The sequence below is a fragment of the Coenobita brevimanus genome, chromosome 97 (assembly GCF_032717465.1).
Source record: "Coenobita brevimanus isolate Jiangsu-jjx chromosome 97, ASM3271746v2, whole genome shotgun sequence".
NCBI lineage: Eukaryota > Metazoa > Arthropoda > Malacostraca > Decapoda > Coenobitidae > Coenobita > Coenobita brevimanus.
Window position 1 is genome coordinate 31,093,816 of NC_137050.1, and position 17,057 is coordinate 31,110,872.

Consider the following 17,057-nt stretch of genomic DNA (forward strand, 5'->3'; position numbering starts at 1 on the left):
CACCTTCCAATTCTTTTTGATGTTTTTTATACCCTCTTTTCTCCTTCTCTCTGCCGGTACCACTTCCTTAATTTCTGATCCATGACTCTCCAATAAAACACTGTCTTCTCTTCCTCCGTTCTCTTCGTTTTTTACCTTTGCTTCCTGTACTAACTCCTTTATCTTAGCTCTTTCTTCCTCATTTGCATCTCTCCTTATCCAAACATTTTTGAACCCTTCCATGTCTGATAATTTCCATGTTCTACTGGTAATTTAATTTATAGTTGTTTGGGACTTAAACTTGACCCTCAGTGGCCTTGCCCCTCCTTCCTCGTACTGTACTTTCATCTCCAGTATCATTCCCTTACTAGTTACTGAGTGAATGGCAACCAAAGTGATCATGACTGCATTTCAGAAGGTTAGCAGGGAGTTCACCAGTGATCATGTTAGCCTGCTAGAGTAGGGTGTATGCTAGATGATAAATTGCTAAACTGCTATACCGCTTAACCCCTAGAACGTCACATGGCCAGTTGTAAACAAACCCTGAGTGTTCTGTCCTTGAACTTGGGTGTTTTTATTAATAAAATCTGAGTATATACACAAGTGAATGTAACTTTTTACAATAAATCAAAGGTCTTTATACTCTAGTAAAGACTTGTGACTGCCAAGCAGTGAGATGATCATCTGTATAAGAGATTCTTCTAAATGGAGCCTAGTGAACTTGTCTAGTCTGGCCTCTAGGAGGCGTGGCGATGTCTGGAGGAAATTTTGAGACAATAAAGTGTGTCTTATGCCCCACGAAATACAGTACATACGCTGTAATCATCTGTCTTTTGTTCCACTTCGTGCATGAAAGACCACTGAAACATCATTGTTATCACCAAATAACAGCATTTTTATGTAACAAATAGTGCAGTGTGCAGTACTATGTGAAGTGATAACTTTCTTGTTAGTGAAATACTGAAATTTGCAACCTGGAAATCTTGTCTGACAAAGATACTACCCTTAATGAAAAGTGTGATGCTACTGAGGGGTGCCAAGGGCAAGTCTGGAAGGGCAATTCTTTTCGTTTAAATTTAAGGTTTTGTGGTCAAAGGCAGCCTCCCTATCACCACTGAATCCATGCTATATCAACCTAATAATAGGATAAACTGTCATGCAATAGGCTTTCATCTGATGTAACCCTACTGTATTGCGAGTGGTGACTGTACTGTATGTCCCAGGCTTGACTGAGTCATCACTAGGGGTCTTCCCTTGGCCAGGGGACAGCTGAAGGCCCTGGACAAGCACTCCAGGTCCTCGGGAGGTGAGCAATGGGGAGAACAAAGGGGTACAGCCATGTCACATATGTTCAATTTCACATCAAGGGAAAAGCCAGGCCTTTCCCTTATGGGCTTGCCCTCAGCACCCTCAGTAAGACCATGCTTTCCACCAGGGGTAGCATCCTTGCCAGACATGATTTCCATCACAAACTTCAATATTTCCCACAAAAAAGTTATCACTCCATTTAATATCGCACACTGCACTATTTGTTGTGCACAAGCACAGTTATCTGATGACAGCAATGGTGTTTCTCTGGCCTTGCACGTGTGAGATGATTATGTAACATGGGGATGCAAGGGAAATTATCACAGCTGTAGGACACATGAGGGAGTGGACGAGGAAGACACGGTTTCAAAGTGGTGGCGAGAAGCAGACTGCATTACCAGAGGCCTATGGTTGGTATTCTGCACATGTAAACACTAGGCACAACATGTAAGCATTTGGTTCCAAAGTCTGACTGTTGACTTGCAAAAGTGGCACAAAATACCAACACATTTGTCATATGCAGCCACCACAATTATCACACAAGTAAATTCTGTAATAATTAACCCAAGACTGGGTCCAACTTTCTTACTGTTCTATCAATTGAATGCATACTCAACCACTGCATACTGAGGTATGGCTGTATTACAAATGAAGACAGGAAACAATGCACCCCCCTCTTCATTTTTGTTTTGAAGATTCCTCTCGTTACCATTTCTTAAGCACGTGTGGCATTTCAAGTGGCTTGAAGCCATTTACCAAGGTCCCTCCCAAAAGAGAATGCAGATTGAAATAATTAAATACAGTATATGCTCGATTTAAACTAATTCCACCAACCCTGTTTCTGCTATCTCGAATTTTGCGTTACATCAAGTTCTGCAATGAAGGCTCAAACGAGAAAATTTTCTAGTATTTCAAGGTACTTTCCGTTAATCCTTGCTAGGCAACCTAGCAAACTATGCTAATTCCTGATGTCACTAATCAAGGAAAAACTGCCACTCTTCACCAGATTATTTAATTTTCAACATCAAAGTCGGTCTACTAAACTCCGTTCATTTTATGTGCCCTCTGCGTCACTAAAAGGAAGGGAGAAATTATAACAACATTATTTTAGTCATTGCTACAAGGAAGAGAGGCTGTATTATGGTCAAAGAAAATAAAGATATGGTGGCCTGAGTCTACCATCTCGGTTTGGGGACGGTTATTATTCTTTCCTTCCTTAAATATCGATAAGCTTTATTTTACACCTATATCATGTATTTGTCAATCAAAACAAATAAACATTGTTATGAGAAACATGTAACGATTCTCCATTAAGAAATATTGGCACAACATGGCTGAAGATCGTACGTTAGGATTATAAACAATAACAAACTCACGTGTGTCTACTGACCCACTGGACCTACTGTACAAAGTTCATGGAAAGCCGTTGCAGAGAAAAATGGACAGTGCCTAGACTGAAGTGTTTCCTGAAGTCTAGAGGCATACCCTGTTCAGGGTACACCACTTGTGTGTTGTTTTGACTTTTTGTACGGTATTTTGGAGCCCTTGGCATTGTCGGATTTCAGCCGGTGGTCTCGTCTCTGCACAATTTCAGCGTTAAACATTGTGCAATTTTCGTGAAAAACTCTATAGATTTTCTTCAGCATTTTGGAGATGAAGCATTGTTCTTTTAGAAAGCTAAATTTTATGGGTTTCAAACAAAAGGTGCAGCTAGAGACTTGTAAATATGTGATGAATGGTGTCACACCCGGTGTGCTTTCACGGCTTCTATAATACCGTTTTCCTGCATTTACCGCATTAAAGGATATCTAGGAAATTAGTATAACTACTAAAGAATAATGTCATGAAGAACTTACGTACGGAATATCAATAAATATCACGGGAGAGATTTTTAAAGATATGCGACTTCTGTGGTCTCTGCATGAGTAGCCCAACTTCCATATTGAACTAGCTGGCAATCAATGGCAACTCTTGAGTTAGTGACAGTGGGAATTCTCAATACTATACACAGCAGTCTGAACCCTTAATTAATACCCCCCAAAATGCATTATTGTATAAGGAAAAGGGGAAAAAGAAGTGTGTGGTAATCATAGGGGCATTTGTCTTCTTAGTATAATAGGAAAAGTGTATGGTAGGATACTTATTGACAGAGTTTTAGAGAAAGAACAGAGAAATTAGTTGGAGAAGAACAGAGAGGCTTTAGGAAGGGAAGAGGAATTCATTCTTAGATCTTTAGTGGAAAAGTTTCTAGAGAAGAGAAAGAAGTTGTATGCGGCTTTCATGGATTTGGAGAAAGCATATGACAGGGTGGATACACAAGGATTGTGGAAAGTGTTAAGAATATATGGAGTAGATGGGAAGTTGCTGAATGCTGTGAAGAGTATGTACGATGGTGCGAAGGCTGCAGTGCGAGTGGATGGTGAACTAAGTGAATTTTTCTCTTTGAAAGTTGGGTTGAAACAGGGATGTGTCATGTCTCCATGGTTGTTCAATCTGTACATGGATGGGGTAATAAGAGAGGTACAAGGTAGGGTAGTGGTTGTTAGAGTGGCCCTGGTGAGAGAGGATAGTGTTTGGAAACCCTGTACTGTTGTTTGCAGATGATACTGTGTTGTTGAGTGAAGATGAAGGGGAGCTGCAAGGCTTGGTGGATGAGTTTGGGAGAGTGTGTAAGAAATGGAATCTAAAGGTGAATGTAGGGAAGAGTAAAGTGATGGTCTTTGAGAGAGGTTAAGTCAGTGAATATACAGCGAGGTTGGATGGTGAGGAATTGGAAAATGTGAGTACGTTTAAGTACTTGGGTAGTGTGATGAGTAAGGATGGAGGTTTGGAGGGTGAAGTGCTTGAAAGGGTACAGCAGGGATGAAAGGTTGCTGGTTCTTTGAAAGCAGTGATAAGAAACAGGGAAGTGAGCATGGAAGTGAAAAAGTTACTACATGACAGTATTGTGATACCAACTCTAACGTACGGAAGTGAAGCTTGGACATTGTTGGAAGGACACAAGTCAAGAGTGAGAGCAGTGGAAATGAGTTATTTAAGAGGAGCCTGTGGAGTCACATGGAGAGACAGGCTGATGAATGAGGATATAAAGGAGCGTTGTGGTGTTGATGTGGATGTGATAGGAAACATTAGGAGGAACACACTGAGGTAGTTTGGCCATGTGGAGAGGATGGAGGGTGAAAGACTGACGAAGAGAGTGTATGTGAGTGAGGTGGAGGGGGGGAAGAGGGAGGGGGAGGCTGAGGATGAGATGGAGGGATGGGGTGGAGAGGTATATGAGAGAGGGGGGTGTGAGTTGGGAGCAGGGCAGTGAAATGGCGGGGGACAGGGCGACTTGGAGGCAATTTGTTTGTGGCCACCCCAAACGGGATTGAGGTGTCTGGCAATAGATAGATAGAACACAAATTTGCCAATAAATAGGGCAAAAAATACTGTAAAATTTTGATTCCATTATCTCAGGCTTCCGCTAAATTGATGTTCTTTAAAATGAGCATTTACTGTAATAAGGAGGTGCTGTAACCATTTCAACACAGCTCACATGAATAGGCAAATTACTGAATGTTATTAATAAAACTAAAATTCTATACATAATCATAAGACATGAGTGATGCAAGACTATCTTATTTGTAAATGACGAAAAAGTGAAATAATACTTACATTGAGGAAAGGACTGTCTACTTCAAGGTACTTAGATATGACATACAGACAGAAAAGGTGGCGGTCAATCCCTTTGCCACACATGGCATCACGGTACCCATTCTGATGCTGATTGCAGGCAACACGCAGAAGCTTCACACGCTCCTCAACCTAAGAAAAGTAAGTGGGAAGCTGCCACTACAAGAAAACAATGCACAAGAGCAATGAGCAGTCAAAGAGAGGTGTAGCTGTGAATGGCAAGTTTGAGGAAAGGCAACCAATTCAAAAATTTAGAGAGAGATCAATATCAAATTAGTGTCTGAAATTTTCCGGCTTCTGATCTTTTAATTTTAAAATCACTCCTACACATAATACTTAATAAAAAAGTATATATATATAAAACATATTGTATAAAATATGCTTGACAGATTATGTAAAGCAAATGAAATGCCAATAATAAAGATATGCAAATGGTACATATTACGTGCAGGCGACTTACAGAAACACTCTTGTCCTCCATGGCCTTGACCCAAGCACACGATTCAATGGTGCATGGTCGTACAGTCTCTGTGCGACCTTCACGAAATAGTCGAGTCATGCTTGCTTCATATGTCAGGTTGAATTTTCCAGCATCCTGGAGGAAAGCAATGAGAAAGCTGTGTAAATGTTACTGCACAAATATTGAAATGTTTGTATATCAGTTAAAAATATTGTAAAGCAACTTCTTGTACATGAGGTACTGTATTCCCTGTGTTCTTGTGGTAGAAACTGTGACAACCCTGGGTTATTTATATATTAACAATCAATTACTGTTGTACATAATCATGAGACATTTATTGTCCAAAAATTTTTGCCAAAAAATAATGGTCAGGGCAATGTATTGCCATAGAAAAAAATAAATAAATAAATAAAACCTCCAAATGCTCGGCATTTAAAGAATTCTATGTTCAATCATTATCAAAACTGCAGTTCTAGCCACAGGCAACACTCTTTCACCCACACCACACTAGGGACATAATTAACGTCCCCCTCTAAACCCTCGGTGACGTAGATCTACGTCCTGCAGCATTGAGAAGTAATTGCAAGCAACCGAAGTAAAATGGAAGGTAATAACATATCTCGCTAACTTCAGACATTTTTCTGCTATGGTTACGACATTGACTTAGAAGCACAGGAGGGGAGTGACAGCTTTCACAGGCTCGCAGCCACTCTGCTCTCTCACTAACCACGAAGATTTCAAAGGTCGAGTGGCAGTAACCCGACTCAATTCAACCAACTTTCTGGCTTTGGTGATTTCTTTTATTAGTGCCAGGGATCTTATATTGATGTATTAAACCCTTTTAGCCAGAAAAAGAAAAAGATAATTGGCTGATGTAGAAGGGTATCAAATTTTTTTTTTTTTTTTTTTTTTTTTGCCAGTCTGGTACAGGTTAAAGGTATGGATAATGAAATCATCCAGAAGTGTAATAACAGTCATTCAAAGAATGCACTCTAAAATTTAAGAAAGAGTACAATCCCAGGTAACTGGGAAGCTTGGACAATTTACCTTCCCGGTTACAGATTTCTCCCATATAGTCTGTCCCCATCTAACATGGTTTTCCCTAACACAAAAATGGTCTAACACGGTACAATTTTCCGGATGCAATATCCAAATCATACGTGCTCCCTACGTGTCAACAAGTGGGTTGGTGGAGGGTTAGTGCCCCTCCCCATAAAACAAACAACTCAAAGTCAAATGGCCACCCCTTACGGGGTTATGGCATCTGGCAATAGATAGATAGACAGAATATTGCTTCTAACACGGCCACTGATGAAGCTAAAATGGTTTCTTTAACAGAACGGGCAGTGATGAGATGAATCATAGGAGCGTTGCCCTGCCAACAGGCGCCATCTACCTCCCAGCCAATCACGCTTCAGCATTCTCGCTTTTGAGCTACCCAGCCAATCAAGACACTCCCTGCTCCCGCTTGCCTCCTCACTCTGCCTGCTCCTCTTATCCTCCCATAAGGTAAATAAAATGTGGCTTTTAACGGTAATAATACTCTTTTATAATTTTTTGAAGCATATTATAGCTTTCTAGAAGATAAACTAAAATGCTATAAATAACCACTTGATGGCCACGTAGCCATAGTGCTGACAATAAAAAAAGATAATGCCATTAAAAAAAAAGTTTGAGACAGCATCCTCTGTTAACTTAAGACAAATAAAATATAAACATATAGTATACTACTTCACACTGCAAATCCTCAAGCTGTGTGTGTGTGTGTGTGTGTGTGTGTGTGTTCTTACCTAATTGTTCTTACCTAATTGTATCTTTACAGGAATGAGTCAAGCTCATACTGTTCCGTGTCATAAACCGTATTTATCGTACATATCCTTAAATTTGTGAATTGTTTTGGCACACACTATTTCATTCGGTAGTGCATTCCATTGATCAATTGCTCTGTTTGGGAAACTGAATTTCCTTACGTCTTTATCACCTCTCTTCTTATGCCGTTTTTTGCAATGTCCTCTTGCTGATGCTTCTCCATATGTTAAGTAATCATTTATGTCTATTTTCTCCTTTCCTGATATGCACTTATATAGCATTATCATGTCACCTCTTTTCCTTCTCTCCTGTAGTGTTGGTAGATTCAGTTTATTTAGTCGTTCTTCGTAGCTTAGGTCCCTTAAGCTTGGTATCCATCTTGTAGCGGCCCTTTGAACTTTTTCAATCCTGTCTATATGCTTTTTGAGATGAGGACTCCAGACTACTGATGCATATTCCAGGGTTGGTCTAATGAATGATGTTATTATCCTTCTTAGCATGTCTTCATTTATGTATGTGAATGCTATTCTCATATTTACAAGCAATGTTTACATGTTCCGTACCTTCTCGCTGATGTGGTCAGCCGGAGATAGTCTGTTATTCATAATCACACCTAGGTCTTTCTCTCTTTCTGATGTGTATAGGGTTTTATTTCCTAACTTATAATCCCAATCAGGTCTTTTTCCACTTTTACCAAACTTGATTACATAACACTTGTCCACATTTAATTCCATTTGCCATGTACTACTCCATTCATGAAGTTTATTTAATTCTTCTTGTAGCTCTTTACAAGAGTCTGTGTTAGTAATTCTCCTTTGTATTTTTGCATCATCTGCAAACATATTCAGATAGCTCTCATTTCCAGTGTTACTGTTTATATCATTTATATACACTAAAAACATGATTGGTGCCAGCACTGAACCCTGTGGTACTCCAATAGTCACTTCTTTCCATGATGAGTAGTTTCCTCTTTTCTCTTTTTATGAGAAAGTCTTGCATCTAACAAAACAGTTTGCCTCGAATTCCTCCTTGATGGTACAGTTTCCATAAAAGTCTTTGGTGTGGTACTGTGTCAAAAGCTTTCTTGAAATCTAAATAGATACTGTCCACCCATCCTTCCCTTTCCTGTATTGTGTTTGTTACTCTGTCATAGTAGCTCAACAGATTAGTAACACATGATTTTCCTCTTCTGAAACCAAACTGTCTTTCTGTTATCATACTGTGTTCTAGATGATTTACCCAAGCTTTTCTTATAAGTTTTTCTAATAACTTGCTTACAACACTGGTCAGTGATACTGGTCGGTAGTTGAGTGGATTTTGTCTATTTCCTTTCTTGAATAAGGGGACAATATTTGCTTTTTTCCATATATCAGGTTGTTTACCTTGACTCAAGGATTTCTTGAAAATTAAAAATAATTGTTTACTTAACTCCTTTGCACATTCTCATAATACCCAACATGAAATTTCATCAGGACCACTTGCTTTTCCTCTGTCTAATCTATTTAACTCCTCCTGCATTACGTTTTCTGCTATTTGTATATCTGGTAGTATGTCTGGACATGTGTGTTCCACATAGTCCCTCTCAAAATTTTTTTCTTCTGTAATAACTAATTGGAAATTATTATTTAGTGCTTCACAAATATCTTTCTCTTGTGTATAAGTGATTCCCTCGTCCGTAATGGATTGTATTATATCTTTTACTTTGGTTTTGCTTCTGATATAGCTGTAAAACAGCTTTGGTTGATCACTACTTTTATTTATTATATCCTCCTCAAACTGTTTTTGGGCTTCCCTCCTTATTCTTGTATAGTTGTTTCTTGCCTGTTTGTAATTATTATACGCCCTTTCACTATTGTGTCTTCTGTATCTATTCCACAACAAATCTCTTCTTTCTTTTGATTATCTACATTCTGTATTGAACCATTTCTGTATTTTCTTATCTGCTTCTTTGTGCTGTGGGATGTACTTCTGGACTCCTATTTCATAAAATTCACAAAATTGTTTATATACAGCATTTAAATCTTGTCCTCTAAGCTCATTTTCCCAATCAACTTCTAAGAAATACTTCTTTAGGTCTTGATAATTTCCCTTTTTATAGTTTAGTCTCTTTTTGTAACTATGATTGCTGTTTACTATGTCATATGCTATCCTGAAGTTATAATTTAGTACTGCATGATTGCTTTTGCCGAGTGGAGGGTGATATATTAAACTGTCAATATCATTTTCTTGCCTTGTAAATATTAGATCTAGCACTGAAGGTACATCAAGTCCTCTTTTTCTGGTGGTTTCCCTCACATGTTGCGTTAAGAAAAACTCTTGTACGAGATCCAAGAGCTTTTGGTCCCAACAGCTTTCTTGGCTATTTATATCTAGAGTATTCCAATTTATATTTGTATTGAAGTCCCCAGTTAGTATAATTCTTTCCAATTTCTCTTCCATTTTATGTAGCAATGATCTTATACTCTGAATTGTACTCTCTGCCAGGTCCTCATATTCGTCTCTTTCCCATGTGTTTGATCTGGGTGGCATGTACAAATTGGCTACAATTACTTTACCTTCAGATGTGTCGATCTCTACTGCAATCAGTTCTACTTGTGATGGTATATCTAGTTTTATTTCCTTGACTTTTAGATTTTTCTTAGTTAATATTATAATTCCTCCTCCTTTTTTTAAATTTCTGTCTCTTCTCCATGTATTGTATTCCTGTAAGTTTAGTATGTCATTGGATATCCTTGGTGTTAATTTTGTTTCAGTTAGGCATATTATTTGTGGTTCATTTTCTCTGACATAATCATTCATCTCTAGTAATTTAGATACCATTCCATCCACATTTGAGTACATCAACTTTATCATCTTGTTTATATACTTGCCATGACATGGTTCTACTACCTTCCTCCTTTTTCTTCCATCCTGTTTGTGTACCACTTTCGTACCTACAATCCTATTACTTTGTTAAAAATTTCTTCTTCTCCTCTTCTGATCTTCCCTCATTTTTTGTTTTTGCTTCCTCCCTTTTCTCTTTCAGTAATTCCAGTTCCTCTTGTGTTAGGCATCTTTTTATCCATACATTTTTGAACTCCTCTTTTTCCATAAGATTCTTTGCATTTTTTAGTATCTCTTCCACAGTGTTTACACTCTGGAAAGTCACCTTTAGAGGTGTTGTCTTGCTTTTCTCGTATTTCCCTAACCTTTTGTGTTCCTCTATGTCTTAACTACAGATTTCCTCTGATACTTCTTTCAGTAAGCTCATTACATTTGCCATCTCCTTTTTGTCTCTTGTGATCTTGTTTTTAACTTATTCCTCTTCTATACCAGTGATTACTATTGATTTGTTTATCTCTACTGAATCTCTGACTAACTTTGGATTGTTTTGGATTATTCTTTTCACTTCCTTTTTAATGCTTTTTTCCTCCACCCATGTTTCTAAGTCTTTCTTTACTTTCACCATTTCACCATACGTGGTTTCTACATCATTTTTGTAGCTTTGCACAGCTTCATTCACCTGTGTTATCTTCTCCTCAATATCACTGCTCTGGTCCATAAGACTGCTTGCTTGCCTAATTGTCTCTGTGTCCTTTTTGAACTCTTCCATAACACTCTCATGATTGACTACTGTACTTGCCATTTCACTCACTTTCTTCCTCAGCGTACTCAATTCCACTGTTATTTCACTGATGGTTGTGTCTTTCTTATTGGCCTCCCTTCCTAGTTTTTCTATCTCTTCCTTTTGCAAGTGCATTTGTTTCTTTATTTCATCAATTTCATTTTTGAAAGCCATTTCTAGTTTGTGTACACGTTCAACCAGTCTATTGTGAGTCTCCACTTCAACCAGTTCTTGGTTTGAAATCATCATTTTGCTTTTTACTTTTATCCCTTTTCTTTTCCAAATTTATTTTACTGAAATATGTATCCATTTTGTAATACTAAAAGAACAGAGTATGTACACTTTCCCTGCGTTGCTGTAGTCTAAACAAACCCAGCTGACTCAGCGCATTTTTTTCCTCGTGGTTCTTTGTTCTGTTTGAACCAGTCTTGTTTAAACTTTTTTTTTTTTCCTTTTAATAATGAAAAATCATTTAGTGTGTGTGTGTGTGTGTGTGTGTGTGTGTTCTTTTCCTTTAGATATCTGGATTTAGGCATACATGAAACAATCTGTTCCCTGACACACAGCAGCTATTCTACATACAAAAGATGGTGTGCACACTCTTGTCACTGCTGGATGTGAATGCCCCCGGGAAATACTGCATATAAGCTACGACTGTCATATGCAGGACTGATGTGGTATAAGTGGGGGTGTTTTTATGACATGCTGCTCGGTTTTGTGGAAGATCAGTTATGACTTTAAACAAAATTCAAATCTCCAAACCTCCTGGCCCTCCTAGATAGGAGCCCAATTCTCTAATGTCTGACTATCATTATATGATTCCCACAACTGGAGACGCCAGTACTGAACACTAAACAGAGATGTCAAAAAATATCTCGGAGATCCTGACAAAGTCATGCAGTGCTGCATAATGTTACTAAAGTATATTAGTACAGTACTTAAATTAATAAAACAAAACAGACATCCATGGGAAAAACAATCTGGGACTGACTCACCCGGTAGTATGCAAGCTGCAGTGACATCTGGATGTAAGCATCAGGTGAGAGACGGCAAGTCTTCATGAAGCCCTTGCCGTAAGCTTGATGCATGTACAGACGCAGGTCTACATCATTCAGCAGTGCTTCTGTTACCTGTTTGGGAAAAGACGGATTTATCTATGTATACAAACTGAATGCTGCTTAAGAAACAAATTACAAAAACAACTCATACAATATGAGTATACTCTTAAATCATTTCAGTTAGTATCAGCCTTTATAATATATGTAAACTGTTCAGTAATTTAACATGCCAAGTAAGCCATAATGAGACAATTTTGTTAATATGCTATGGTTACAAAAAAGGCAAGGCTACCAAATTATGTCAACAACTTATCTCCTTATCAACAGCCTGATGCCTTAATACCTGAACGGATGCCCAAAACTGAATTACCTTTGTGTCAACCTGTCCTTTGCCATCTGAGTGCCCTTTCTTCAAATCAAACCCCCTTTCATATCTTTCCACTCTAGCCCTTCACCTCATTCTTGGACTCCCTCTCCTCCTCTCTCCCTCCATCTCACTTGCATAGACTGTTCTACTCAGTCTCTCATTCACCATCCTCTCCATATAGCCATCTCAGAGCAGTTCTCTTAACACTTTCAGTCACATCCACATCAACACTATAATGCTCCATTACTTCCTCACTTGTCCGTTTGTCTCTCTATGTAACTCCACATAATCCATTATCAAATGACTAATTTCCACTGCTCTCAATCCTAACTTGTGTCCTTCTAAGAGAGTCCAAGCTTCACTTGCTTATGTCTGAGTGGGGACCACAATACTGTTATGCTGAGACTTTTTTACTCCCATGGTCATTTCCCTATCCTTTTTACTGCTTTCAATGAACCAGCAACCTTTCTACCCAGCTGTACCCTTTCAAGCATGTCATCTTTTAAACTTCCGTCCTTACTCATCACACTACCTTGGTACATGAATACACTCACTTTCTCCCTTTCCTCACCACCCATGCTGTGGCTTCATTTCTCTCAAAGACCATAACTTTACTCTTATCTATATTCAAGAATAGATTCTGCTTCCTACTTACATTCCCAAACTCATTCATCAAGCCTTACAGCTCATGTTCATCTTCAGTTATATTTACAGTGTCATCAGCAAACAACAGAACAGGAAGTTTTGAAATCCTACCCTCTCTCATTAGGCACACTCCCTCATCTGGTGCCCTATCTGGTATCTTTTAAATCGGAACAACCACGAAGATATGACACACACCTGCTTCAGTCCAACAATCAGATTAACCCCTATCCGCCAGGTAACATCTATACACGTCACAATCAGGGCGCTACATGGCTGCCAGGTAATGGCTATACACGGAAGTGTCTTTCCACCACCATTTGAATTGGTGGCCATTTCATCTCACCACCAAAGGGCAGGGAGTTAGTCCCCCATTACCACACAGGCGAGAGTCAGTCTGACCCGTGCTTTGCCAGGTGTACAATGATGTCTTCAGGTTCCTATTTGTCTGATTTCGTCCACGCCATCTGCATCATCCACCCCTGCAAAGCCTCTTTCCAAGGATACTAGAATTGGGCCAGTGATAATGCCATAAGGCATGCCTTGGATGCAACAGTGTCTAGTTTAGCTAGTAGTGGAGAAGTTATCACCTTAAGAGCAAAGCCATAGTCAACGCCACGGGCAGAAGCACGAACACTTCCTGCTCTCGCATCAAAAATCAGTTCTCTTCCTCACGTCATTACTCATCGATGCAACGAACTACAGACCTGGGGATACTTTCATTCACAAAAGGAAGAGTTGGTGAGTAAAATGGAAATTACTTCATTTCCCTATGTGCTATAAGTCTGAGATATTAGGGTCTGAAAACAAGCAATTTTCAGCGGTTTCTGGGAAATTGCCCATAGCGAGGTGATGACTGCATTAAAATTAACCCGGCATTTGGGGGTCAAAGAACTCGCTGAATTCACTACCTGAATGCACTGCAGCCTTAGCATCCTTGTACATTCTCTTCACAGCATTCAACAACTTCCTATCTGCTCAATGTATCTGTAATACCGTCCACATTCCCTGTCTATCCACTGTCATATGGTTTCTTCAGATCCATGAGGGCAGCATAAAACTTCTTATCCTTCTCCTGGTCAATTTCTAATTTTTGATTCTCTCCACATGGCCAAACCCACTCAAGGTACTTTAACAGGCACTTTTTTTTTTCTTGATAATGTGGTGAACTTAATGGACAAAAAAGGAGGGGGTGGGGGAAGGGACTACTTAGAGGTAAGGCTTACTGAATCATCATCACCATCCAGACCTCCCTTCCCACCTTACAGTGGGGCTAAGTAGGGTTCAGATAGTTAAATAAAAACTAAAAGAAAGAGATACAGTACAATCCCAAGTAACTGGGAAACTTGGGAAATTTACCTTTCCGGTTATCGTTTTTTCCCGGATACTTGATGTACAGTAAGCCCTCAATTATCCGACGTAATAGAGCCAAAGGCGTGTCCAGGTGGTGGCAATGTCTGAATAATGAACAATATCCCCCTACTATACCCAACCTTGAACCTATACCTAACCTATCTGTACAGCACCTCTGCTTACCCTGGCAGTGTTTTCCGGTCATTCAGGGATATTCAGACTTCAAAACACACATACGAATATCCAAAGTAATGCTAAACACCAAGAAAACCATGCCAAAAAATAAATAAATAAATAAAAACCAAAAAACACCCTACCTACACTACCGTATGTACAGTAACCTCCTAATTTTGGCACTGTTTTCAGGTCAATCTGCCATATTTAGACATCAAAACACACATAGGAAAATCCAAAGCAATGCTAAACACCAAGAAAACCATACAAAAGAAACACACACACTAATAACTACAAAACACCCTACCTACACACCACTATATGTACAGTACCCCTCCTAATTTTGGCAGTTTTCTGGTCAATCTGCCATATTTAGACATCAAAACACACATAGGAATATCCAAATTAATGCTAAACACCAAGAAAACCATGGGAAAAAAAAAAAAAAAAAAAAAAAACTACCTACACACTATTGTATGTCCAGTACCCCTCCTAATTTTGGCACTATTTTCCAGTCAATCTGCCGTTTCCAGACATCAAAACACACTTTGGATTATCCAAATTAATGCTAAACACCAAGGAAACAATGCATAAACAACAAATATCCACAAAAAAACTCAGGATGGTAGGAAAATCAATTATCTGACACCAGTGTTAACTGATCCTGGGCCACAAAAAAATTCCACAGCCACATATGCCACCAGCAGTTGGTTAAATTGGTATAAATGGTATACTTTCATCTTCTTTGGTGTTTATACCATAAGATAAGCTAATAAAAACACAAAAAACTGTTGAGTAAAAGCACAGAAATGCAGTGAGAATAAATAGTGTTCAAGAGTAAAACTTACCTTCATATAACTTCCCACCATCCCAGTGCAAAACTTTGCCAGCACCTTCCAAGAGTTAAGTGCATGTCCAAATGAAGAATTTCATGAGCTTTCTCATGGTCACTTAGGAATTTTGGTACGACCAATAATATCTGGATAAATTGCAAAAAAAATTAAAAACTCACGAGTCAGTGCTGTCAGCGTGAAGGAGGGGAGGGACTGAGGGAGTGAGGGGGGAGCTGGGAAAGTATGGAGGAGGGACTGGAGGAGGAGAAAAGCAAGGCTGTGGGCAGGATTTTCATCCTTCTGTCAACAGGCGGACGGGTGCTTTTACCATACATTTATTCGTGGCTTGTGGTCTGTTAGACGCCTCGTGGCCATTCAGAAACAAAACTCCCGGTGACTGGGCGACTTTGGACGTTCAGTAGAGAGGTGGACAGCAGCTGTCGCCGAACATATACTCATGGCTTGTGGTCTGTGTTTGATGCATGGTGGCAACTGGGAAAGGTTAATTCCGGTGGCCGCACAACGTTTGACATTCAGTGGGGATGCGTACGGACATTCTGACACTGCATGTGGGTTAGTCATATTAATCGAGTGCTGGAGGTTCACTGGGAGTTATCAGACCAGTGTGTGACTTTGACCATTCAGTACAGGGGAGGATGGGCATTTTATTTCTGGTTGTGGATTACAGCCTATTTCCCGCTCACGGCCTGAGCCCAGCGGCCACGATACCGAATGTTTGAACATGTCAGCTGAACGGCCAAGTTCTTGGGGACTTTTACATCCAGATAACAGCAAGTAAATTCAGATAATGGTTTAATAAAGCCAAGGTCCAGTATCCATATAATGAACAGGTCCGGATAAATGAGGGATTATTGTACAGTGGATTCACCTAAATCATGCATTTCTAAACAGAGAACTCATAGGAGTAGACTGTAGCACCAGTCGAGCAGGGCAGTACTCCCGAGGTGGATGGAAAGCTGATGACAGGGAGTGCTGGAGCTCCCGTTTCATCAGCCCTCAGGACTAGTTCCTGACCATCCCCCTTTGCTGAACTTTTTCAGTGTCTCAGTTACACAGAGAGTAGGCCAGCATGCTCTCCAGTACAAATTTCTCTATCTATCTTCACCAAACTACATGCACAGTACACACTACACTTCCTATTCAAAATTCACCAAAATGGCGTCAATTCACCCAGCCTCGGAGTCCCCAGGGGGGGGGACCATAAATGCCCCCGCCATCTGCCCCTCTCCCGGTGACGACTCGAGGTGCCTGGAACCACTGTCTGACTCTCTTCTTCTTCATTTCTGCAACATTCGCAGCCTTTCCTCAAACTTTCGCTCTGTTGAGCACCACCTCTCCTCCTCTAAACCTCACCTTCTTTTTCTAACGGAGACTCAGCTGTCTGAGGCAACTGACAGCAAACCCTTTTCTGTATCCTCCTACTTTCTCTATACTCATTTCAAAGCCAAAGGTGGCTGTTGTGTATACATTCGCAACGACTTATCTTGCTCTCGTGTTCCTGAACTTGATTCTTCTGAATTCTCCACTCTCTGGCTTTGGCTTTCCTGTCATTCTCTGACTAAATATATCTGTGCTGTTTACTTATCCCCTAATTCTACTATCAAAAATTCTTCGACTATCTTACTTCTACGATGGAACACATTCTGTCCATTTCTCCTTTCTCTGAAATATCCATTCTTGGAGATCTCAATGTTCACCACCACCTTTGGCTCTCCTCTCCTTTCACGGATCCACCTGGTGAACAAGCCTACATCTTTTCTATCCTTAATGACCT

General features: G+C 39.7%; 1 protein-coding gene across 1 annotated transcript in view; it reads right to left on the reverse strand.

Moving 5' to 3' along the window:
• whd (carnitine O-palmitoyltransferase whd) overlaps nt 1-17,057 on the reverse strand; it is a 454,516-nt gene that overhangs the window by 62,451 nt on the left and 375,008 nt on the right. The window contains exons 13-15 of the mRNA XM_080283386.1: nt 11,831-11,965; nt 5,423-5,557; nt 4,945-5,094 (exon numbers count right to left, since the gene is read on the reverse strand). Coding sequence (XP_080139512.1) covers nt 4,945-5,094; nt 5,423-5,557; nt 11,831-11,965 — 420 coding nt within the window. The remainder of the gene's footprint in view (nt 1-4,944; nt 5,095-5,422; nt 5,558-11,830; nt 11,966-17,057) is intronic.